Here is a 26469-nt window from a genome sequence, read left to right on the forward strand (position 1 = left end):
CCAGGCCAGAAAACCGTGGGTACAAGGAGGGAGAAGGGCTGGGTTTTATATTAAATAATATAATTCAGATTTTACACTTTAGTCCCTTTGGTTTTTTTATTTGTTTTAAAACAGTTTTAAAGTATATTTACAAGGTGAACCTTATACTTTTAAATGTATAAGAATGAACTAAAGTTATAATATTTTGGATATATTATATCCGTATAGTTGAAGGGTCATTTAACTAGAACTTTAAGTCTTGGAATTTCGTAAATTGAACAAACCAATATAAAAGCGAACGATCGAATAAACATGAATCCTCAAGAATATTATTAATGTGTGTGTATATAAATATATATATTTATAAACGAAACTGAAATTCAAAATGGGTCGGGTTTTCGGGTTTGAAAAGTAACAAATGTTACATGCACCGGCTCTAGTGGTCGTCCCAAATCATGACTTTGTTTAGAGAATATTGTGGCTCCGGTCCTCCTCCGACGAGAGCGAGTATGCTGCAGTGGATCGAAGATCATGTGGACGACGCCCAACGGCGATTTCACTGGTGGAGTTGAATACTCGCCAGAAAATGGCGCCGAAGGGATGGGAGTTGTATATGTGGGAGTCTCGGTCGGTGCCAGATACAAAAGAGGTGGAGGAGGTTAGGAGTTTGCCGGCGGTGGAGGAAGACGAAGATGATGTCATATGGTTCTGAAATACCCTTTAGACTTCACGCTATGGGTGCCGTTGAGGGGGAGAAAGGGCGTCGTTAGAGGGGGAACATATGGCGCGGTGGAGGTCGGTGCGAAGGGTGATGGCGCCGAGAGGACGACCGGCGCAGAAAGAAGGTGTGGGGGTGGGGGGGGGGGGGTACCCCAACGGGCAAAAAACTATCCGTTAAAAAAATAAATAAATAATAATAATTAACCATTTATATATAAATTCGAACCATTTTCTCAATTTTACTCAAATAACTTATATTTTCACACTAAAAACAAATTAACCATGAATCCTAACTCGAACCCAAACCCAAACCCGAACACGAGCTCAAGCTCAAACCCGAACCCGAACCCAAAGCCAAACCCGTGGAATCCGAGTTGTATGTGGTGGGCTGGTTTGCTCGCAAATAACGTCGACCTTAGCAACTCATTCTATGCAAACCAACAACGACCGATGATTTCTCCACCATGCAACCGTTTAACCCTGATATGTTCTTTCGGTCGCCGGTGTCGCATGCGTCCTCGCAAGTACCACAAACCCAAATACCCGAAAAACAAATACCCGACACCCAAATATCCGAAACACAAGTACCCAAAACGCAAGTTCGCCTAGGGATGGCAAAAATCCCCGAATCCGACGGGGAAACCCGAAAACCGGCTTATTTCGGGTCGGGTCGGGTTTTGTTTTTTCGGTTTCGGGTCGGGTTTCGGAGATTGTTTCGGGGATTGTTTCGGGTTCGGGTTCGGGTTCGGGTTTGGGTACCCCCGCCCCGACCCGCCCCGATATAATATATATAAATATAAATAAAAATAATATATATATACATATATTAAAAACCTAAACCTAACCTAACAATCTCAAATCATCGCCGTCTCTGTCTCAGTCCTAATAACCACCAATCCACCGTGCACCACCAATCCACCACCAATCCACCATCAATCTGCAGTCCGCAGTGCACCACCAATCGGCCAATCCGCAGCACCATCAATCTGCACCACCAATCGGCAGTCCGCAGCACCACCAATCCACCACCAATCCACCACCAATCCACCATCAATCGCCCCGTCTGCACCACCGGACCACCCTCCTCCTCCTCGTTCTCATCCTACCACTCTACCAGGCTACCACCTGTAATGTAAGATCCCTAATTGTCAGTTGTATTATTTTGCATTCGGTTTTGTACATGTGTTAAGGATTCATTCCTATACTAAATTCATTCCTATATTTAGCATGAATTTGTGGTACATGAAATTGATATAAACCCTTTGGTGGTGTTATGAAGAAACCTTTTATTTTAGAGTTTTTTATGTGTTTGGACAATGGATCAGAAGATATAAACCTTTTTATGTGTTTGGATCAGAAGTTAGAGTTTTTATTACTTTATATTTTAAGGCAATAAATGTAAAGTAGTAATCTGTTTTGATCCAAACACATAAAACGGAAAATAAAACGAAATCAGGGCGGCTTAAATTAGACAATGGATCAAAGTAGGTTTATTCGAATCATTATAACATCTGTGACTTAAAATTAATTTAAATGAATTAACACTACGGTTGTTGCAGCCCGCCTCACACTACGGTTCAATCCGAGTTCAATTTAGAAACATCCGTTTTGACCCAAATAAATGTAACCATTTTCTGAAACAGCTTGATTCGACCTGAACTGTTTTGACCTGTGAGTCCGACCAAACCCACACGTTTTGCCAAGCTTACAACATACCCAGTCTTATCACCTCCACCATCTGATAAAGCAATACATGCATTAACAACTAGAATACAATCAAATGGGTGGTTCAAGATTAGGCTAACCCAAAATAACATTTTGATCCAAACAGATTACTACTTTACATTTAGCATGAAATTGTCAGTTAGTTTATCAGTTAGTTTATTTAGCATGAAATTGTCAGTTGTATTATTTTGCATTCGGTTTTGTACATGCATTAAAACTGACTTTTATGTGCCATTCTATTTCAGTTGCATCTACAACTATATGGCATCACAAGGTGATAAATTTGCTTCAGACACTTGTACTCCTACTCCCGTTGCTTCAAACACTCCTACTTATTCTACTCCTCAAGGAAGCAGTGAAGGGGTACATGATTCTAATGAACCACCACCAACTAACTTTACTACCCACGATGAGTCTAACCTTGATGATACTTTTGAAGATGGTCAAAATGTCGGTGGTAAAAGGAAAAGATCTGCCGTGTGGAACCATTTTAAATTAATGAAAGTGAACGGTGAAGATAAGGCGGAATGTAACTATTGTAAGAAAAAGCTAGGAGGTTCAAGCAAAAACGGCACATCGCATTTACGAGATCATTTTGAACGTTGTCCAAGACGAACTGTTAAAGATATACGACAAAGCATCTTGATTATGGAGCAAAAGAAAGTTGATGGTAGTTCATCATATCTCTCCAACTACACGTTTAATCCAGACAACTCAAGGAGAGATCTCGCGGAGATGATTATTGTGCACGAGTATCCTCTTACAACGGTGGACCATCATGGTTTTAGAAAGTTTGTTCAAGGTCTTCAACCTTTGTTTAAGGTTCCGAGTCGAAATACCATCAAGAGCGACATTTTAAAAATTTATGAATATGAAAGGGTGAAAACTAAGAAACTATTAGGGAGGATCACAAGTAGAGTGGCAATAACTACTGATATGTGGACAGCTAACCATCAAAGAAAAGGGTTTATGGCCGTCACTGCACACTTTATAGATGACTCTTGGAACTTGCAAAGCCGAATCATGAGGTAAAGCTGTACAAGTCTAATATAAAGTTAGTTTAAAACTTTAAATGTATTTTACACTTATATTGATGCATAAATTTTATATAGGTTTATTTATGTGCCTGCACCACATACAGCTGATGTTCTTGCAGATACGCTATATGATTGTCTATGTGATTGGAATATTGATAGAAAAGTGTCTACTCTTACCGTTGATAATTGTACCACAAATGATGCAATTATCAACAAGTTACTACAGAAGCTTCCATTGAGATCACTCATGAGGAAAGGAGAGTTGTTTCATATGCGTTGTTGCGCGCACATTCTCAATTTGATTGTTCAAGATGGTTTGTCTGTTATTGAGGATGGGATTGAAAGAATTAGAGATAGTGTTTTATTTTGGTCTGCATCAGGAAAAAGAGAGCAAAAATTTGAGGAAGCAGCCAATCAACTTGAAATGGAATACACAAAGAAACTGATCGTTGATTGCAAGACTCGCTGGAACTCTACTTATTTGATGCTTAGTGTTGCTATACCTTATAGACATGTTTTCACGCGATTAAAGCAAAGAGAGCCCAGGTATACTAGTTTGCCTACGGACCTTGATTGGGACTTAGCAACTGAGATATGTAACAAGCTACAACTATTCTATCGGGTAACTCTTTTGTTTTCTGGTAACAAGTATCCTACTGCTAATGTCTTTTTCCCTTTGATATGTGAGATTCGTTTTTCTATGCGGGAGTGGACTAAGTCTTCTATTGTTGACATTAGTCTAATGGCGTATAAAATGAGTAGCAAGTTTGATAAATATTGGTCTGTAATTCATGGGATTATGGGGATGGCTGCGGTTTTAGATCCACGTTACAAGCTAAAATACGTAGAGTTGCTTATGCCTGCCTTATACGGTGAAGAAATGGCAAAGGAAGAGTTTAAATCTCTTGAGGATTTTGTCCGAGCTTTTTTTAAAGAATATGAATCTACCAACTCACGTGGTAAAAACTACTATGAAGGTATAATCATATTAATATTTAATGAGTATAAATATAAATTGCTAATATTTGATTTATCTTGATTCACATTAATTTATAGGTGGTGGTTCTAGTTCATCTTTATTCAGTTCGGGGTTGTCAGAGTGTTCTTCTGGTGGATTCCAAAAATTCCTATCTGACATTAAATCCAAAGCTAAGGTGAATGATGACTTGAATGATATGGCAGAGTTAGATAACTACTTGAAAGAAAATCTTTTGCCTGATGAAGTAGAACTGGATTTGTTGCTTTGGTGGAAGACAAATGGAGGTAAGTATCCGACACTTCAAAGGATGGCAAAAGATGTATTGGCAATTCCAGTTTCCACCGTTGCCTCTGAATCTGCGTTCAGTACAAGTGGAAGATTAATAAGTCCTCACCGAAGTCGACTTCACCCAAAAACTTTGGAGGCTTTAATGTGTGCTCAAAGTTGGTTGTTGAATGAGATTCGAGGTAACGCTATATTGAATATTACATTATTACTCATGTTATTTATCTTCATAATCATGAATATATGTTTATGTTATTACTATTAAATATAGAAACTTGTTCGGAAGAGACCGAGGCATACTGCCGCACCATTGAATATGAAATGGATGTGGAAGAGGTAATAATATTTATAAAATTTACTATTTTTGTAACATAGCTTTTATTCTTTTAACTTGGTTGATTTATTGATAAATATTCTTAATGTAGGTAGGTACTAAAGAAAGTGGCACGACGACTTTGGATGATTTGGTTTGATTTGGTATTTAGATTTGGTCGCAATTTTGTAGTTTGTGTATTTGGCATGATTTTTCGGCCATGTAGACTTGGTTTTATTTCCTTTGTAACACATTGTTTCAGCTTTTATGTGTGTGATGCAGAAGTTTATTTCGATAAATGTTCAGTTTCGGGTTTTCGGGTTCGGGTTTTCGGGTTCGGGTTCGGGGACGGGTCGGGTCGGTTTCGGGTTTTCGGGTTCGGGGACGGGGCGGGTCGGGGGGGTACAAAAAACCAAACGGGGAATCCCCGAATTAAACCCGACGGGTAATGGGGCGGGTACGGGGATGGTTTTTGGTTTCGGGTTCGGGTTCGGGTTAAGCCAAACCCGCCCCAAACCCGCCCCGTTGCCATTCCTAAGTTCGCCGTCCAAAAAGAAGTCACAAAAAAAGAACTCGGTGACGTTCAAACAACCGGAAAGGGCAAAATAAAAAAATGGAAAGCGAACGAGGAAATGGCGTTAGCGTTTGCGTGGATCGACTCTTCCGAAGACTCGATTCAAGGTATATTATAAAAATATTTATATGTTTTCCATGTTATATTTTTTTGTTTATTAATACTAAGCTTTTATATGTGTCGAAGGTGACGACAAACATTCGCCGGAGTTTTGGGTAGAAATACGCACCAAGTTCTTTGCTTTAATGGGTCGAGGAGAGTATCGCGGGAATGATTATGTCTACAAAAAATAACCGACTTCACAATCGTTCACACCCGCATTATGAACAACAGAAAAAGCGGCATGAACGATGCCGACGTGTTGGAGGCTTACTTAAAACAATACAAGGCCCTTTTTGGTAAAGATGTCAATACGATGGAAATTTGGAAACAATGCATAAGCTCGCCAAAGTGGCATCCGGTCCCGACATCATCACCATCGCGACCGTCCAAACGGTCAAAGACAACGTCTACTTTGGCCAATCAATCGCCGTCTCAGCACATGTTCGATGGTCGTTGTCAACTTAATCTAAACGAGTTGGATCCGGAATTTATTTTTGATGAACCGGATGAGTTGCCACGGCTGGTTGGAAGAGATAAAGCCAAGGCGGCGGCTAGAGGTGGAGGATCTTCATCCAGAATCACATCCTCTATGAGTTCCGACGTGAGCCCGCGTTTTGACAACTTGGAGCTGAGGCTAGCTGAGTTTGCCAACCCTAAAAAATAAAAGCAGGAGGACCTCATGAGAATGCACGAAGAAAGAAAGCCGATGCATGCGGAATACAAAACGATGCATGAACAACAACAAAAGGTTCACTTGGAGCGGAAGCAAGAAAAGGAATTCGAGCTCCTTACAAAAAGCAAAGATATTGGCCAAATATGCAAACGAGGACGAGGACGACGAATATAGTTATATATTTATTTTTTGTATTTGTAGGGTTTTTGTTTTTATTTTTTTATTTGTATGTTTTTTTATTTTTATTTGTATGGTTTTTATTTTATTTAAATTTAAATCTTATTACTATATTATTATTTAATATATTATTTAAAGGGCTTCAAAGCCCCCCTCACCATAGAGGGGCATTATGCACTGGGGCTTCGATGCCCCCAGTGCCCACATGGCGCTGACGTGGCATCACGGAGGGGCTTCAAAGCCCCCCAACCATAGCATACAATCTTATATATAACACTGACTTTGTAAATTATATGTGCACGATCAATTTACCTGATTGCCCCTTTAGACTTGTCTCTCTCTTTTTACTAACAGATGACACTTTGTTAATTTCGAACTAAGTTAAAGAAGTATAACTAACGGAGTTAACTACTTGTTAGACTAGGATTGTTATTGGTAACGATAGTGAAAGTTGGGATTGCTACTAGTCACATTATTAGTTGGGATTAATAATGGCCAATGGTTAATAGTTTGGTTTATTAAAATTCAATTTTCCTAATAAATATTATATAATAATTAAAAAATATATTTCAGATAGTTCGTTCGAACTATCCGAAAAATTTCAAAATCACTATCCGAATCCGAATATCCAAAATTTCGGATATCCGAGATTCGAATATCCGGAATTTCGGACATTCAAATTTTCAGATAATTCGGATTCGAGTTTTGAATATTTCGGATATAGATTTAGATTTTATAACACCCCTAAGCATGGGAGTGTCCTGATTTGATTTAATAAGAGATTATATTTTTCTTGATCATCGAAATGAATAATTATATATATGGAGAAATTTATATTGAGTTTGATAATAGCTTAGGCTAAGGGGTATACACCTCTTAATATCATGTATCTCATTCGCATCGTTCGCCCACACCAGCCTCTCTCCCATTATTCAATCTCACCTTTAAACCATAGGTATACACCCTTCTGCTCATTCTTCATCATTCTCTATTTTTGTGTTTTTTAATACAACTTACATATAAATTTGACCGTTTCCAATGGTATAAAAGGAACAAAATTGATGGAGTGACCATACTGACCATCGTCAGTATCATCAGGTCACACGTGAGGGGATTTGGGGGGGGGGGGGGGTGTTCCAGGGTGACCCATCACGTGAGGGGCTACAAAATAATTGGCCTAAGACAACTTTTATTTTACAAAAAAAGCTGCATTAGGTGAAGTTGCCTTAGAGCTAATGCAACTGTTTATTTCAAATGCAACCTTTTTAAAATATTGCATTTGAAAAAATAGTTGTGTTATGTAACAAAAATGTTGCATTAGGTCTAATGCAACTTTTTTTGTACAATAAATGTTGCCTTAGGCCATTTTTTTGTAGTGGGTGCCATGTGGCTGCCAGGCCAGACTAGTGGGGGTTGTTCACTGGTGTATACCGTATAACCTTATTGGCTTTTTTAAAAAAACAATTTTGAAAATACAGGATTTAGGGCTTTTAGAAAACTGTTTTTTAACACTTTTAAAAGGCTAAAATAAAAAGTCATTTTTGTGATTACCAAACACTTTTTAACTTACTGATTTTTTTTAAAAAAGCCATAAGTTAATAAGATGTTTTCAAACTCAATCCCAAATATGCTCTTAATTGAGAGTGTTTTGTTTTTTAACATCTCACTCTTAACAAATTATACGTGCTATTCAAACACTAGAGCAACAAATATTTTTATTAATAACGTTTAGAACCCTCAATACCAGTAAATTTTTCTAAGATAGGATGCCAACCGTTTATAATGATTTTGACGCTCAAGTCGTAATTACTTATTCCGCTAAAGATTCAAGAAATGTAATGTAATCTGGAAATATTTAAATAATTTTTTTTTGGAACGACCAACTAAGTAACGTCAGGTACTCCGTATGCGGCCCCCATTGGATAAAGGTAGCCCGAGCCGGCCATTAGTCCGGACGGACGGAGCCTATAGCCGTCCACCAATTGACGGATTCCCCGGATAAACCCCGACCCCCACGCCTGCCAAACAGCACGACAGCAAGGAGCCGGTAAAACCGTGTGAGATCAGGACCCGAACCCTGACATCTCTCATATCTCCTATATAAATTGGTGATAATGGGGTTTGAACCCCTACTTCTCACTAGTAAAATGAGTGTTCTGCCATTAAGCCATATCCAATTTATAGGAAATATTTAAATAACTAAAGGAGTAATTTCTAATGGTTTATTGAAAAATATCAAAAAGATAATGTATAAACTAAAAGAAAGAAGCTATAAGTTTAGGTGGACATGCAATGTGTCCAGGTTCATTTTGTTATTTTCTTACCTCCACACTACATAATAATAATAATAATTGGAGATAGATGTGTGTATTATAGAGAGAGAAAGAAAGTTTTCTAGAGAGAGAATATGGCGATGAATTCAAGAACAAAGGAAGACCAATTTCATATTATTCATAAAGTTCCATATGGTGATGGTCCTTACGTGAGAGCTAAACATGCTCAGGTTAAATCATTTTTTCTTTGCGTTTGTTTTTTTTTTCATAAATCGTATTGAATCAAACTCGCAGTTTGATGTTTTTAGAAACCGAAAACGATTATTTTTTTAAGTAATGCATCAAGAGAATTATAGTAAATATTCGTAAAGTTGCCTTTACAGACTGGTTTTAATAACTATATATCATAGCTAGTCTAGAAAAGCAACTGAACTTCAACAGAAATTGAAGTTATACTTAAAACCAGTCTTACACGCAACTAATAAATAACTTCAAATCTTGGTTTTGATCCACTTAGTATATATCTACAAATCTTGGTTTTGATTTATTTCGGATATATACTCTTTATATTAGATCTGATTGTAGAATCACTACAATTTGAATCTTGTTCTTCAATTACTATATATTATTATAATTCTTTTAGTTATATCTTTACTCAATAGTTTACCTTCTCCTACCTCATATCTATCCATTTTAAACTCATACTTCATCTTTTTATTATATATATTCTTGACAAATATTTGCTACTTTTTAAACTTATTTATATACGTTTGAAATGGTAATAAATGAAAATACTAAAAAACACATCCATGCTTATTTTTTAGTGTTAAAATGTACCATGCCTGAATTCCAATGTATTTTTTTAACGGATGATGTTACTCATACTCTACCTTCTGCTAATAATTCTAAACTACTTCCGCTTGTCCATGTTTGAACCAGGGGGGCTAGCCCCATATACCTTTGAGAAGAATCTGTTGTACTCATTTAATTTGTGTATAAAGTAGTTTTCTCACACTATTACTTAAACAGTGATTTTGTACTTTGTTTTACTTTCTTTTTTAAAGAAATAAAACAACAATCATCCTCAGTAAAATCATGCCCATAACAACGAATGATTTATTTACAAAAATACTTGTTCATTATTCTGCATTTTTGTATTTATTTTATCATTTGTTTAAAGAATGATTTAACATTATATAACATTAATCAGTATATAATTTAATAAGATTGTAACTAATGTGATGAGATATATGAAATTGGTGCAGCTTGTGGAAAGGGATCAAGAGGGTGCAATAGTGTGGTTTTGGAAGGCAATAAATGCTGGGGATAGAGTGGAGAGTGCCTTAAAAGACATGGCAGTTGTAATGAAGCAATTGGATAGAACTGAAGAAGCCATTGAAGCCATCAAATCATTTAGGTGCCAATGTCCCAAAAGTTCACAAGAATCCCTTGATAATGTTCTCATAGATCTATTCAAGGTACAACCACACATGCTCATATATGTATAGTACCTACCTTAAATTGCATACTATTTGATATATTAAAAATTGAAACTATCGAAAAAAATTATGAATTAGAAGTGGCGGACCCATGCAATTTCTCATATAGGTCGAAGCAAGATTTCATAAAGCTGGTCGGGATTTCAACGCATATGTGATACTAATTTTTTTTCACAGTGGATAGCCGGCCCAGTCCACTACACTTGGGTCCGTCAATGTGAATTAGCATTAGAATCTTTCAAACTTAATGCAATATGATGGAACTCATATATGTAGAAAGAATTCTAAAATGTAATGCATTTAGTTAATAAAACAAATATATTGCTTTTCTAATTTGTTATAAAGATATGTTCATTTTTAAAACAAATATGTTCATTTAGTTAATAGAACCTTATATTACAACTTTTAATTCTACATCATTTTACGAATAAAACGCGTAATGAATAAAATTTAGGTTTCAGTTCTATTGAATTTCAGTTAATTCACCAAATCAAACGCGCTTTAAAAGATTACAATAGACCTATTTATATACTAATAATGTGGTTGGATATTTATTGAACAGAAATGTGGGAAAGTGGACGAACAAATACTGTTGTTAAAGCACAAGCTTAGGATGATATATAGAGGAGAAGCTTTTAATGGGAAACCAACGAAGACTGCTAGATCTCATGGCAAGAAGTTTCAAGTTTCTGTCAGACAAGAAACTTCTAGAATTCTGGTACATTTCAGTCCCGTTTTATGTAATAACATAATACCAATCAAGTTTTTCATGTTTCACTTCAGTCATTCAAAAAGAATCTCATCTAATGTTGTTCAACTTTCATTAAATGTTCCGATCTTATGAACCTCTTTATAAATGTTATAACTTCTTTCTCAAATTAAGTGACCTATGAAAGAACATATATTAATACTGGTTACTATTTAGTGATTTTTTTTTCAAATTAACTTGAAGTAGAAAATAATAGTGAGCTTTTTTTCTTCTTCTTCAGTAACCGGGTTTGTATATGCTCTACCGTTCCATATAGGAGACTTATTTTTAAAAAAATTTAATTAATGTTTATAAAAAAATTTTCACAAGATGGAAACACCTAGTAGAAAGTTTAGTGTATATATATACTTTCACACAAACTCCATATATCACAAGATGTATATATACTTTTGTAATGTGTTATGAACAATAAGTAACAAATAACTCACTAACTGTTCTGTTAACTTTCTCTTTTATCAAACAGGGAAACTTGGGATGGGCCTACATGCAAAAATCCAACTTCATAGCAGCTGAAGTGGTCTACAAGAAAGCCCAAATGATTGACCCTGACTCAAACAAGGCCAACAATTTGGCCCTTTGCCTAATTAAACAGGCCCGGTACAATGAAGCCCGTTCAGTCCTTCAACATGTGATCAATGGTGAGATGCCGGGATCCAACAACATTAGGGCCCGAAACAGGGCCCGAGAACTGTTGAACGAAACATGGAGGCCAACATCAGAGCTCTTACCGGGCCTTCCTGGACTGGACTTAGATGATGACTTTGTTAATGGGCTTGAAAAGTTGATGAATGTATGGGCTCCTAGTAGATCAAAAAGACTGCCCATCTTTGAACAGATTGAAAATTTTAGGGACCAAATAGCTTGTTAATTTTCCTTCAAAAAATAGGGTGCTAAAAGTTTAAAAATATAAAAACTGGAGTTTTTATAAAGTATAAATGAGAAAGAGCTGGAGTTGTAAAGCTATTAGGGCCAATAGTTGATGATCAATACTTTGTTGCTCTCATCTCAATTTCTTATGATGTAAAAAAAACAGTACTTGTACAAAATCTTATCATAAGTCGTTTGACTATGCTCTTAAATATGTGTTTTAGTTAGTGTTTGTGAAATATTGGATACCAGAATTGATTAACACACAAACGAAATTTTAGATCATACGCTGGATCGATGTCTTCAATTTTCATTAAACTCGAAAATTACTATTTTTATGATAGCTCGAGATATATACTAATTTAAATTTGAAAACCTAGATAGACTAGAATAAAAAAAAACTTATCATATTCTAATTCTAATTAGTAAAAAAATCTAATTAATTAATTATTAAATTCCTTGTTGTCCAAGTAATTAAGTCGACTTGTTCACCAAGGTATTTGTTCCTTGTAAACCAAGTTGTGATCTCAACTTGATAAACAAAACACAAGCCAATCACAGGCTCGAAGGATCGGTTGGTCGCCATGACACAGCCTTAGAGCTGGCCATGTTTATTAATGTATGTTAGAGTTAGATTAGGATTAGTATTTGTTTAGTATATATAGTAGGTTATTGTAAAGGTTAATTTGTGTCAAGTTTTGTTTGATAAATAAACAAGTGACTGAGATGGGATCGAGAATCTAGGCCAACAAAGAGAACTTCACAGCTAACCTTGCTTAGACAGAACAATCCAGGATTGTTGGACTCCTTGGAAGTTTTTAGTCGGGTAACTAAAAACAAGCACGTGAGCTTCTCGTGGACAAAGATAGACAGATTTACCAATCTCATATTCGTTTGATGAATAGTCAAAAATTATATTTATAGCTGCAAGGATATAAATGATAATTGTTCAGACAACTTATCAAACAGATTTCAATGATTACATGTTTAATTATTCGTGGACATTCTGGTTGATTAAGATTCCATATTTAGTCCAATGTATGAAGAGATAAAAATTAATAAAAACAAAATTGAATAAAAATGAGATATAAGGAAACCTGAATATATGGCACTGCATGCATGCGTGCATGCAATATCCATTGCTAGAATGCATGGCTATATGAATCTAAATCCAAATCCATATATGTTCGTTCTCACTCATCCAATCGATCACTACAACAGTTAAACACTTAAACCACTAATTAGATTAGAGTATTTGAATTAAGTAGATAGTTGTGTTAGCCAGTACTTGATCAGTTAAAAAGCCAAACATCTTAATATCTTATATGCTTGGGGTAGGTTCGATCTTAAAATCATATATGCTTGAAGTGATAAACAGCACTAGATGTGTTCTAGCCAACGTTCAGATAAAATATATGAGAGAAAATTTATTATTATGTCAAAATTTGTTTTTCAATAACTCCATATGTCAATCTCAATGTGGAGGCCTAAATCGAAACAAGAGTTGAGGCCTTTTCATCATGATTGTTAAGAATAAAAAATTATTTATTACAAGTTTTGAACTCATAAGTTCATAACATATACTTTTGTAACAATCAAGCCTACCAACACAAGATACATTTCTTTGAGTTTACTTTATCCGTTATAATGTATCTATATATATTTTTTTTTTGAATTTGAAGGCCTTAATTAAGTGTGACCTAAAGCCATAACTTGTTTTCACTGTCCCACGAACCACCACTGTCAATCTCTATTTATATATGCATGCTACATTTATAACCTGAGACTGAAATAAAATATCGTAAATGAAATTTCAACATCGGTTTAAGCAACATTCTAGACTTAAAACTAAAATAAAAAGGAAAAATAATAATTTAAATAAAAACCAATTATTTCAAAGAGAGCTTATAATAAGTTTTTAAGGTGTCTATTACTGCTGCTTTGATTGTTATAATCTTGACAGTTTTATGTGTCAGTTCCTAAAACAAAAACAAAAAAAAAGGCAAAACATGGCTTAATTTTTATGTTAATTTCAGAAAAAGTTTACTTATCATATACGGTGTCTATGTTATATACATACTATCTCACTTTTTACCCACATCGTATTCTATATCAACTGTCTTCTAATCTCCCGCTCTTCTCTTCTTCTTTTCTTCTCCCCTTTTTCTCTTCACCCATTCATCGTTCCATCTCAAAAGAGTACCCAAAAGCCTAGGCCTATTCTAGTTCTTCTCATCATAAAATCTTTGTCTGTGCTTCCATTGCAGCAAGTTAATGGCAGATTCTTCGTTCAATCCTTCTTGCAATTTGGTCGCCAACAACAATGAGCCGAATAGATAATTTTGTATATTGTTTAAATTAGTTTCAAATGATTTAGTTTGAAATGGATTGGATCTCAAATCGAACCTATCTATTTTTTCATCATCTAGTTTCATTGAGAGTTGGGTTTAAATTAGGCTTTATTGATTGAATCAGCCTCGTTTATAATTGGGTTTTCTTAATTTCATTTATGTTCACTTATTTGATTGATTTTCTTTTGTTTCCTTTCTCTGTTTGAGGATCTGCTACTTCATACTAGGATGTGCTATGTTTGGCAAAACTAGCTTGTGTCTGGCGGCGGATAGCTGTACCTGGCAACTATTGCGTTGTAGATATATTTAAATATTTGGCGGAGTAGCTGGGTTTTTAATAATATGTATAAAATGACCAAAATGGACATAAATAAAAAAACATAATATTTAATGTATATATCTTAAAGGTTATTTAAGTAATTTCAAATATTAAAAGCCTGTAGCTTTTTCTAAACGCTATAAGTAGAAGCTTCAAGCTTTTTCTCTAAACCTAAAAGCTTCAAGCTCCCTCAGCCAAACAAAGTTTTTTATTATGTAGGAGATTTTTTTAAAAAGCTTGAAGCTAGAAGCTCTTAAAAGCTCTCTACCAAACATACCCTAATTGTACATAATGCTTTTGGTTACTAAACTAATAGACGGATTGTCGTTAGACCATTCCCATTCTCTCTATTCTATCTACCCCATCCAGCAATACCAAATTTTCCACACTCATTAGCAACCCAAACTTCATTATTTCTTATTAACTAAATATAATTTATAATTGTTGTTTTTTATTAAAAGTGTTTAGAAATATTAATTTTTTTCTTTATTTAAAAATAGTGATTAATATTTATTTATTATAAAAAGATATATTTTTTACAAACTTATGTTTTTTAATAAAATTTATACTGGTGTGTTAAAAAAAAACTAAATAAGACTATACTTTTAGATTTAAAAAAAAAACTTAATTATTAAAAGTTATTAGAGAAAAACATTATTAATATTAAAACTAATTAGTATAAAAAGTAATATAAATTAAAATGAGAGCCACTCATGTAGTGTCATGTGGTATTGATTGTGTTGAAAAGTTGTAGGCAAACCAGTTTGCTTACACCACCTGTTCGCCTATATTTCATGCTTTTTTTAAAAAAGAGGTACACCCCAACCTCAATTCACCAATGGGAATAAATTTGTAGAGCGTGCATTAAAAACCAGAATAGGAATCTTTGGAGTACACCATGAGTTACTATAAACTTATTTCAGAAAGAGATGCAGGCGTGCTTATTTCAGAAACATGTGATTCAATGATTAACTGGTTATTTATTGGTACAAAAATTGTAGTTTATACGCATTAACTGATTGTGCATACTCATACAGTTGCAAGTGACCTTCTCAAGTATCATTAGCAAACCCATGGGCTGGTTATTGTTGGTGCAACTCAAGGAGGAGAAGCAGAGCAACTTGTGAAGGGAGTCAATTCGTTATTTGTTATTCAATTTAAACCAAATTTGATCAAGAAGCAGAGCAACTTCTTTAAGGTGCAGATAGTTTATGATCATGCAATTTGATCAACCATTATTTGTTATTCGGTTTAGACCAAATTTGAAAATTTGAAACTCAAAACCCAAATAATTTGATTCTATTCGATTTTATTTGGTTAAGTATTGGTGAATACTTTTTTGCAGTTGCAGTTGGTGCTGCTAATGTTAGGCTGACAGAGGAACACCAAGAGAATTATCCAATGAAGGTTTTTATATGGGAAGATCCCCATATTGTCCATATTCCTTCCCCATGTCAAGCATTTGTCCACATGCAAAAAAAGTTCCCAAAATGTCCATGTTAGTGACGGATCCGGCGGAAAGGTTTAGCAAAAGCGAGGAGACGACCTAATTATCCTTTATATATCCCTGTCAGAACCGAAAGGCAGAAAGTGTCTCTCTGTTGAAATCGACGGTGTCCCTATTCCGGCTATAAACTCGGATCTGCCATGTTTTCCAGCGGCCTTGTTACAATACCTACTTGCATTTATTCCGGCAAAAAAGAGAACAGAAATGTACTCCAGCGGCCATTCGTCTACTCCGGTATGTATTCTGGCAACCAGGGCCGTCTCCGAGAATACAAAAAAAAACCAAGGCCCGGGACATAAAAAACGAAAGGCCCTAAAATACAAACAAAAGTTTTTTTTAGCAAAATAATCTAACAAAAGTACTTAAACGAATCGTGATGCTCTTTTGGCATTTTTTAAAGTAAAGCCCTCGATTAACTCTTTGTAATTCATGGTCTATAAAACATCGTTTTCAATAGCAATAATCGCCAATCTATTAAGTCTTTCTTGAAACATTGATGATTGTAAATCAATAATTGGGTGAAACTTAAATAAAAATTAAAAATAAAATCTTTAATTTTTTTGGTTTATTATACATTTTATTAATATATATACATGCAAATCAAACGGGATCGAAGTATTTACGACTATGATTTTCTTCATAACGAATACCGTTTACCTTATACCGTCTATTATCACCTGTTAACGACCACACTCAAAATAAATGCGATAGATGGATTTGCACAAAATAACGACTTTTCACATGCTTTTTTTCTTCATATACTAATTAATTACCATCCCTACCACAAGTCACTTCCCTTACAATTTGAGTGGTCCAAGTAACCAGTCAGCACACAACAGCCCTTTTGTATGTATTTTCGTATAATAAAAATTAAAAATAAATATACATACAAGAACTTAAAATAACAAATAAGTTATAAGATCAGGATGGAGTGAAGGACAGAAGCCACTCGAAATCAATAATTGGGTCAAACTCTTATCGGGTATCCGACGAACACTCGAAATCAATAAGCACTTGGTAAATGACGAACACTCGAAATCAATAAACACTGGATGAAGGAGTGAAGGACAGAAGCCAATGTCTGGTCGCCGGAGCCAGCGCCGGCCAAACAGAATCTCAAATCGCCGGTCGGATTGTCGAAGTCCCTGTACGTCCGTCGTTATAACTTCAGCCGTTCAAAAATCAAACCCTACAGAATCTTGTTAATTGTTATTATTATTTCAAAGAATGGGCTTTCTAATACAGTTGGGCTTAAAATAAATATGTATACAAACTTTTTTTAAAAATTTTTGGGCCCATAAGAGAAGTGGGCCTGGTGCCTATGCCCTTCCTGCCCATGGGCCGGGCCTGCCGGCAACCTTCACTTATTCCTAAACTACCGCATATATTATAGCTCTGTCCATAAAGTCGATCTCCCTTGTTTTCCGGTGTGACAACCGACAAAATTCAGGTCAAATATCCGTACAAATTATTAACAAAAATTAATCATTATTACATACCATCTTAGTACCCTTGCATGACTGTTCATCTAGAAGTTAATAACAAGCCATACATGTTTAGTACATTGGGTAATTGTAGGAATTACCGCATCCCAAGTATGAGTACCTAACACGTCGATAGGTGATACTATATTTTGAATGGTAATATAATACTTTGATATTTTGTTAAAAAAACACAATATATACATATATATATGTGTGTGTGTGTGAATAAAAATAGCGACGTTGAACCGTGTCTGATGCGGAATAACATTATACTTAGTAAGCAAACTTGTGAAAACAAACACATAATATAACTACTAAATATAAGTGTACATTTAAACTTATATTAAATAGCCTCGTAATAATTTTAAAGCACGACATAGAAAACACTTATAAGTTCTAATTACACTAGAGTACCACCAATTAACTATGTAACCTAAATATATGATTAAAGATCTACATTTAAGTTAATTAACCACCCAACATTTCCTTTCAGATCTGATATGTGCATCCATGCACAACACCCATCTCCATAAATGCACTAGTTTGTGAAAGAGCCAAATTAAAAATCAAACACCAGTATGTCATTTGACTAAATACTACCTATTATAAATATTACACCAAAAGGGAAGACATATAAGTCAACACTCACAAAATCACTTCCAACCCTTGTTACCTTTTGGATTGTTATTTAAACATACACACATCAAACCTAAGTCATTTGACCTTTTATGACATGCATGCACACTGTATAATACAAAAGGCATGCTTTAAGAAATCCTAACACCAAAAAGGAGGGTATCAACAGTCAATCAAAGAAAACATCTTTTAACATTATCCCTTCCTTTTCTACTTCCCACCCAAACCGTAGACCACCCCACCTTACACCCTCACTCATATTTTTGGCATATTGTTACATACATGCACCAAAGGTCTATATAACAAATCTTAAACACCTGGAAGAAAATACAGTTTCCTTGCAAATTAACACTTATGCAACTTACTCTAACACTCCCTCTTCCGATTCTTATTTCCACCTCCAAGCCATCATAAACACTTGTTCATTAATCTCTTTGAAACCAAAGCACATCAAATAATTACCACAGTTCAAGATCAAGGTGGTCAAAGTATTTCCAAGAAGTGTCTACCAACTCTAGCAAGTGGATCCAAGCTCAGAATTTTTATATTTTCTTAACTTCTTTCTTTAATTCATCCTTAAAGCATAGTAAGCCTATAAACTTTCTTATTTCATTAATTACGCACTTTAATATTCGTGTTTATGTCAAATTATGTTCACCCAAGTGTAAAAGTAACAAAATATACTAATAAAAATGCGGATACAACAACACGTAACCTAAAACATGACACAAAAGTATGGACCTAGCATTTTATTATTTACAATATGTTTATAAAACATATGCATAGTAAAAGCTACATGAAACTTGCTATATATGAATAGATCTAACAATATTATGGATTTGATTAACATAATATAATTATTATTTATAATAAATTTATGTTTAAACCTATGAAAGAGTTATTTATAGTTTTAAAAAGAGTTTTCATACATAAAAAGATTATTTTATAAAAGTTAGCATATAAAAGTTTTATTTTAAAATGTTTCATTAAAGTATTATTTACTCTACTAGATATGCAATTCCTATATTAATAAGTTTGGTAGTATACTTTTCTATAATTGAATATGTATTATAACGAAACTCTAAATTAAATATATAAAATTATATATTGTTAGATATAATTTTAAACTACTACATCTACAATATATATATATATATATAATTTTATTATTACTTAAATAAATTATGAAGATAAATATATGACCGAACATATATATTTACAAAATAAGTTATATCGAACTTAACATATCATCAACGAGTCGAATCACATGTTAGTCAAAGTGATGGGTGAACACATAGCATAAACCGACATATTCAATTATGATGTCAAAAATTAAATTATTCGTACATGTCTTAGGACGTCTCTAGGTCGGTTACTATCCACTATTCACAAGTTGCTAGAACACAATATCCGATGCTCACGAGGTGAGTTTCACGGCCCCTTTTTACTACTTTTATTGTTTTACAAACCAGGAGGGAAACATACTACCAAAACACTACTATGATAACAAGGAAACAAGCGGCATAACATGATCATGTGTTTATATGAGACATTGATGCAATAGAGCTCGTTAAGTCCTCGCATTTTAAATTAATAACCATTAACTAAAATATTAGCTATGGAAATATTAATAGTACTATTGGGATTGACAATCCCCGGTCATGGTTAGTCGCGCTAACCAATGAACTTACCTTGTCAAATGATCGCTTATTGTTCATGTGGCAATTGTGTGGACCGCCACACAATGGGGCTTTAGAACGTGTCAGGCTTGGTTATAGACTCACATACTACATAACCTGAAGTCTCAGCTGGACTTTAGGGATCTCCCTAACTTGTTTTAGTTATCGTAACAATTATTATATTTTACATGAACAGTAGTTTTGTACTATACATTAAACAAAACCTGTGAACTCACCAATTTTATGTTGTCCATTTTAAGTATGTTTTTCAGGAAATTAGGTGTTGCTGCAAGGGTAATCAAATTAGGAAAAACAAGCATGCGAGTTTTGGATACTCTTTTGGAAGATTTCCTAGCATGACTCAAGATGTTGAGTCATATTTGAGAAATGTTTAAACAATTGTCTTTTTGAAAACAAATATTATGGTTGTAAACCTTAAACTTAAATTTCTATCCAATGCATCTTTGTGTTTGCAATAATCATATACTCAATCAACCATGTTACGTCTCGCCCCGTGTTCCGCCTAGGCAGGGTGTGAAAGATTGGTATTAGAGTCATTGGTTATAGCGAATTAGGAGTCTAAACACGCATAGACTATAACTTAAATGACTAAAAAAATCACCATTATAAGCATATACTACTCATGCTTTATTACACAAATAGCATTGCCACATAATTTTCATACACCCCATAAGTTAATACACATCATTGACCACAATAGGAGGAATGCTCCAACTCGTGTCGAGTCACCAGCACTTATATGTTGAAAGTGAAAGCTTACGTTTTGTGCCCATGTTTTGACATTATTCTTATATATTGTGTTATTTCTTTTATCATGTATATCATAAAGAGAACATGCCTCCTAGAAGACAGACATGTAATGACACTAGTGGAAACCATCTAATAAGCCTTGAAGAGATCAAACAACTCATAACTCAAAGAGTGGCGATAGCTCTAGCCCAACAAGGAGCCAACCGAAACAACTCAGGTAACGGATTAGGCAGTGGATCAGGGGCAAATCGTACTGGAGAGACCGCCTCCACTTAGAAGGGGTGCACTTACAAGACATTTCTGGCCTGCAACCCAAGAGCTTTTATGGTACTGAAGGCGTTGTTGGAGTAATGAGATGGATTGAGAAGATGGAGTCGGTGTTTGATGTCAGTAACTGTGCGCCTGATTTAATGGTCAAATATGACACTTCTACCCTCAATGATAAGGCTTTAACTTGGTGGAACTCCTAAGTCAAAACCATTGGAAGAGAAGTTGCATCCCAACTCTCGTGGGAATAACTGAAAGTTATGATGACTGAGGAGTACCGTCCTCGAAATGAGTTACAGAAGATCGAGTCTGAAATGTGGAACTTGCAAATTGTAGGAGATGACGTGGCTGGCTATACCGATCGATTTAATGAGTTGGTAACTCTGGTGCCTCACATGGTCACTCCGGAATACAAACGTGTGGAAAGATATTTGTGGGGTCTTGCCACCCAAATTCGTGACATGGTAACCTCGTCAAACCCTGTTGACACCAAGAGTGCAATAACCTTGGCCCACAAGCTAAGAGATGATGCTGTTCGTGATGGACTGTTTGGCAAGAAAGTTACTGAAGAGGTCAAATCAGGGGAAAAGAGGAAGTGGATGGGTAAGTCGGCCACTAAATCAGGAAAACGCCCATTCAACAAGCAAAGAGTCCGTGAAAGCTTTTGCAGCTAACACTGTTGATCCTACAAAGTACAAAGGGCGTCTTCTTAAGTGCAACAAATGTAATTTCCATCATGAAGGTACTTGTGAGAGTGTCCGGTGTCATAACTGTAAACGAATTGGACACCAAGCCCAAAACTACCAAAATGTCCCAGCTGAGAAAACCAAGCCAGCGTGCTTTGAATGCGGTGCAACAGATTACTTCAGGAACGTCTGCCCTAAGCTAAAGAACCAAGACAATAATCCGGCAAGAGGAAGAGCATTTGTGTTAGGAGTCAAGGAACCACACCAGGACCCTAACATCGTCACTGGTACGTTCCTCGTGAATAATAGCTATGCTTCCATATTATTTGATACGGGTGCCGACATGAGCTTTGTTTCCAGTGATTTTAAATCTTTACTCGATATTAAGGCAAGTAAATTAAATCAACGTTATACCATAGAACTAGCTGATGGAAAACTAATTGAAACTAGGGAAATTATTCTAGGGCGCACCTTGTATCTTGAAAATCATCCCTTTAATATAGACCTCTTGCCGGTCGAACTCGGAAGTTTTGACATTGCTGTTGGCATGGATTGGTTATCAAAGAACCATGCGGAGATTGTTTGCTTCGAAAAGATAGTTCGAGTTCCACTCTCAAATGGAGAAGTTCTTTTGGTCCCAGGTGAGCGGAGTGGAGCTGGATTGAAAATCATCAATTGCATGAAGACTCGAAAGTATTTACGAAGAGGATATTGTGTGTTTTTGGCTCATATTGTCGAGAAGAAGCCTGAAGACGTTTGACTCGAGGATATACAAGTTGTTAGGGACTATCCCGAAGTATTTCCTAAAGATTTACCTGGACTGCCACCGCCCAGACAAGTTGAGTTTTGAATTGATCTAGTACCTGGTGCTGCATAAATCGCACGATCGACTTATCGATAACCACCATCAGAAATGCAAAAACTATCCAATCAATTGCAAGAATTATTGGATAAAGGGTTCATTAGACCAAGTTTCTCGCCCTAGGGAGCCCCAGTCTTGTTTGTTAAAAAGAAAGATGGAATCTTCCGGATGTGTATCGATTACCGAGAATTGAACAAGCTCACGGTTAAGAACCGATATCCGCTCCCGATTATAGATGACTTGCTTGATCAATTGCAAGGTTCTAGTTTTTACTAGAAAATTGACCTACGATCAGGATATCACCAATTGAGGATCCAAGAGAAGATATTCCCAAGACTGCATTTAGGACTCGTTATGGTCATTATGAGTTCCTAGTCATGCCTTTTGGGTTGACAAATGCACCTGCTGTCTTCATGGATCTCATGAATAGGGTCAGCAAACCTTATTTAGACAATTTTTAACCGTTTTCATCGATGATATCCTTATATATTCATGAACTAAGGAGGTACATGAGCGACACCTAAAGCTAATTCTTGAGTTACTTTGAAACGAAAAGTTGTATGCCAAATTCTCAAAGTATGAATTTTGGATTCAAGAAGTCCAATTCCTTGGGCACGTAATCAACATGAATGGTATACATGTGGATCCTGCAAAGATCGAGGCAATCAAGAATTGGGTTGCACCAAAGACTCCGACTGAGGTGCGTCAATCTTAGGGTTGGCCGGTTACTACCGTCGCTTCATTGAGAATTTCTCTAAGATAACCCAATCAATGACTGTTCTGACACAAAAGGAAAAGAAATTTGAATGGAGTGAAAAGCAATAGTCATGTTTTCAACTTTTGAAGCAGAAATTGTGCAGCGCACCGATCTTATCTAATCCCGTAGGCACTAATAATTTTGTTGTATACTGTGATGCATCACACCAAGGCTTGGGATGTGTGCAAATGCAAAAAGACAAGGTGATCAGTATCACCTATGCCTCACGATAATTAAAAATGCATGAGAAGAATTAGACGACTCATGACCTAGAACTAGGAGCCGTTGTATTGCACAAAAGATTTAGCGACGCTCTCTCTATGGTACAAAGTGCATCATATTCATCGATCACAAAAGCCTTCAGCACATATTCGATAAAAAAAGAATTAAATATGAGGCAACGTCGATGGGTTGAATTACTTAACGACTATGACTGCGAGATACGTTACCACCCAGGTAAAGCAAATGTCGTTGCTGATGCTAGGGGTGTGTAAAGCTTGAAACCTGACCCGAACCGGGTGAAGATCGAACCGACCACCCGAAGACCGATCTTTAAAAATAACAGGAACCAAAGACCGGACCTTATCTTGCGGGTTGGGTTTCGGTTTTTCATGTATTCGGTTTTTCGGTGTGATGCAAATGACCGAACCCGATTAATATTTCAATTCAATGTCGTTTTATTTGATCTTGGAAGGCAATAATTCATCAACTGAACATGATATGCTTCTTCAAATTCTTCAATTCAACATCAAATAGTAGATTTATTGTTCTTCATCATTACCAAGTGTAATTATTTATAACATTATTATTTCATTTACCTAAATCTATTAAATTCATCATCACATATGCCTGAATGTTTTATTAAGGTGTAAACTTGTTAATTAGGGATCAATTCAATAAATTAATAATTCTGCAATGCCTTTTGAAAGTGCACACGAACTGTTTGAGAAAAAGTCTGACTCAAGTTACGTTTTGCTTGATTGTATAACACAAGTAATGCTTAATCGGTTTTAGTCGGTTTTCAATGGACCCGACCCGAAACCGATTGCCCCTGATATTAAAGACCGAATATTAAAGTTTGTAAATAGGGCCAATCCGGGTTCGGGTTTTTACGGGCCGGTTCTTCGGGTTTTTTTCGGGCCAGATGTAACACCCCGGCTTAAGGGGAAACGCCCGAGTGTGACGTACAGATTGTTCAAACACACGTGACACTATTTTGTGACCATAATAACATTAGTTCATTAATAAGCCAAGTAACACAAGTTCAAGTAAGAATACAAATTGAAATCAAATCATAATAAAAACAAATGTCTCGTTTATTAAATAACCTACGTACTCTAAGCGTCTTCTAATCCTTCATCCTCTAATCACGGTACCTGTAACATATGTATAAATTACGGTAAGTTATAAATATAGCTGGTGAGATTTTCATAGTTTAAATACTATATAAAATCCATACAATTTCATGAAACTTGTGAAAAGCACATAAAGGTTCTTTACACTCGATGCAATGAACCTGAGCGTAAAGAACAAACGAAGGTCCTTTCCAGTTGGGGCTACCACCGTACTCAGATAATGAGGTCCCTTTTCCACTCGATACAAATAGACCTGAGTGCGGCGGGAGGGGGGGGGGGGGCGTATAATCCTACTTAATGAGGCAACCACTTGAATTCCATGTATATAACAAATTAACAAATAAGCACACAAGTCCATGATTGAATTGTAGTTTGTAAGTAATCGAAGTAATAATACTTGAATTTTATAATGAATACATATGCCATCCCAGAACATTAAAACATTTAAAAAGGGTTGTGAAAACTCACCTTATGAATAAGGTAATAAAAGAGGCTTGTAAGCGTTGATGAATGCAACAACCGAACGCGTCACGAAAGCCGAAACGTGCAATCCGTACTAACTATAATAGGTAAAAACAAGACTCAATCGATAACCTTACAGGATTGTATTTTATTGAATATTTTATATTACTTTATATTTTTTGATTATAATATTATTATTTATGTTTTAACGGAAAAAAAGATTATTAATATGATATAAATATTTTATCGGCGGGGATATAAAGTTTGTACGTTCGAAATACTCGAACTAGTGTTTATAAGTCGTAAACATAATTATTGTTTTAACGAAAAGGTTTTTAATACATTAAAGTTCACGTTACGATTAGTTACGGTTTACGAAAATGAAATACTCGGTTTTTAAGTGTGAAATTGTGAGATATACTTTATAGTTAATTTACATAATTTTTATTTAATTTAAAAAGGTTTTTTTATAAATTGATTAAAATGTTTAAATAAATAATTAAAAATAATACCAAAAATATATGTTTGACCCGGGTTTCGACCCGGGTCTCCGCGTTACGGGTTCCAAGTGTTTACCTGCTGCTCTAGGGGGAGACATCAGTTTAGGGATGATTTCTATTAATTATATATAATAAAAGATTTTGAATATTAAGTTATAATAACATTTAAAAAAAATACAATGAAAACCTCTTGACTCGGGTTTCAAACCCGGGTCTGGAGTTTGTAACGTGAAGGCCTTAACCAGGGAGCTATGAAGTCTATTCATTTAATGGTTGATTATCATTAATTACAAACACTAACTCAGATCATCTTCTTCAATTGGAAACCCTAGGTTTCCAATTGAAGAATCTGCTCCATGTTCGATCAAATAAGTTTAGGGGTTTTCTTCCTTGTATCAAACTCGTTATTTTGCATAAATCAATTACCTTAAAATGTTTTTGTTTGACGGAGAACAAGTCTGTCGCCAGAAAAGTAAAAGGTCTCCCATTTACAGAACAATCAGTGTGTTAGAGGTGGGTTAAGAGGAATGAGCGAGTTGTAATGAAGCTTAGGTTCCTTTTTATACTAGTAGGAGGCGCGTATATGCGGTAATCGCATTAATGGTGAATCCCGTGAAATCCGGCGACGATTACGGGGTATTTTACGGCAAGGAATCACAATTATTTAGTCGGTTTATGTGTAATATCGATGGAGAATCATATTTATATATTTAACTCGGGTTAAAAATACGTTAAACGGAGAATTGGGCTACCTCCGGCGCCGATTCCGGCGGCCGGAAAAGCGTGGGGTGGGGTTAAATATGTAACATTTTTTTTAATTATTTTTCATTTCTGGTCCCTCTATTTTCATAATCCTTTAAA

The 26469-nt window shown here is 35.4% G+C and overlaps 2 protein-coding genes across 2 annotated transcripts; both read left to right on the forward strand.

The window, feature by feature from the left end:
• The first annotated feature begins 565 nt into the window (after positions 1-565).
• LOC143583209 (zinc finger BED domain-containing protein RICESLEEPER 2-like) lies at positions 566-5198 on the forward strand. The gene is made up of 6 exons (XM_077065579.1): positions 566-684; positions 2670-3452; positions 3537-4438; positions 4518-4907; positions 4997-5061; positions 5151-5198. The coding sequence occupies exons 1-6, from the start codon at positions 566-568 to the stop codon at positions 5196-5198; spliced, it is 2307 nt and encodes a 768-aa protein (XP_076921694.1).
• A 3750-nt stretch (positions 5199-8948) lies between these two features.
• LOC143583214 (protein SULFUR DEFICIENCY-INDUCED 1-like) lies at positions 8949-11986 on the forward strand. The gene is made up of 4 exons (XM_077065582.1): positions 8949-9067; positions 10103-10315; positions 10899-11054; positions 11569-11986. The coding sequence occupies exons 1-4, from the start codon at positions 8972-8974 to the stop codon at positions 11971-11973; spliced, it is 870 nt and encodes a 289-aa protein (XP_076921697.1). The 5' UTR covers positions 8949-8971; the 3' UTR covers positions 11974-11986.
• Positions 11987-26469: the final 14483 nt, after the last annotated feature.

This window comes from Bidens hawaiensis, unplaced genomic scaffold, assembly GCF_021521415.1.
Source record: "Bidens hawaiensis isolate Kalapana, Puna unplaced genomic scaffold, B.hawaiensis_p1.1 tig00032168_1, whole genome shotgun sequence".
NCBI lineage: Eukaryota > Viridiplantae > Streptophyta > Magnoliopsida > Asterales > Asteraceae > Bidens > Bidens hawaiensis.

Excerpts from the sequence above, each read along its gene's own strand:
- LOC143583209 (XM_077065579.1), top strand. The coding sequence starts at position 566 with ATGGCGCCGAAGGGATGGGAGTTGTATATGTGGGAGTCTCGGTCGGTG. Across the intron at positions 685-2,669 it reads GACGAAGATGATGTCATATG|TTGCATCTACAACTATATGG; the intron begins GTTCTGAAATAC and ends ATTCTATTTCAG. Across the intron at positions 4,908-4,996 it reads GTTGTTGAATGAGATTCGAG|AAACTTGTTCGGAAGAGACC; the intron begins GTAACGCTATAT and ends TATTAAATATAG.
- LOC143583214 (XM_077065582.1), top strand. The coding sequence starts at position 8,972 with ATGGCGATGAATTCAAGAACAAAGGAAGACCAATTTCATATTATTCAT. Across the intron at positions 9,068-10,102 it reads TGAGAGCTAAACATGCTCAG|CTTGTGGAAAGGGATCAAGA; the intron begins GTTAAATCATTT and ends AAATTGGTGCAG. Across the intron at positions 10,316-10,898 it reads TTCTCATAGATCTATTCAAG|AAATGTGGGAAAGTGGACGA; the intron begins GTACAACCACAC and ends TTTATTGAACAG.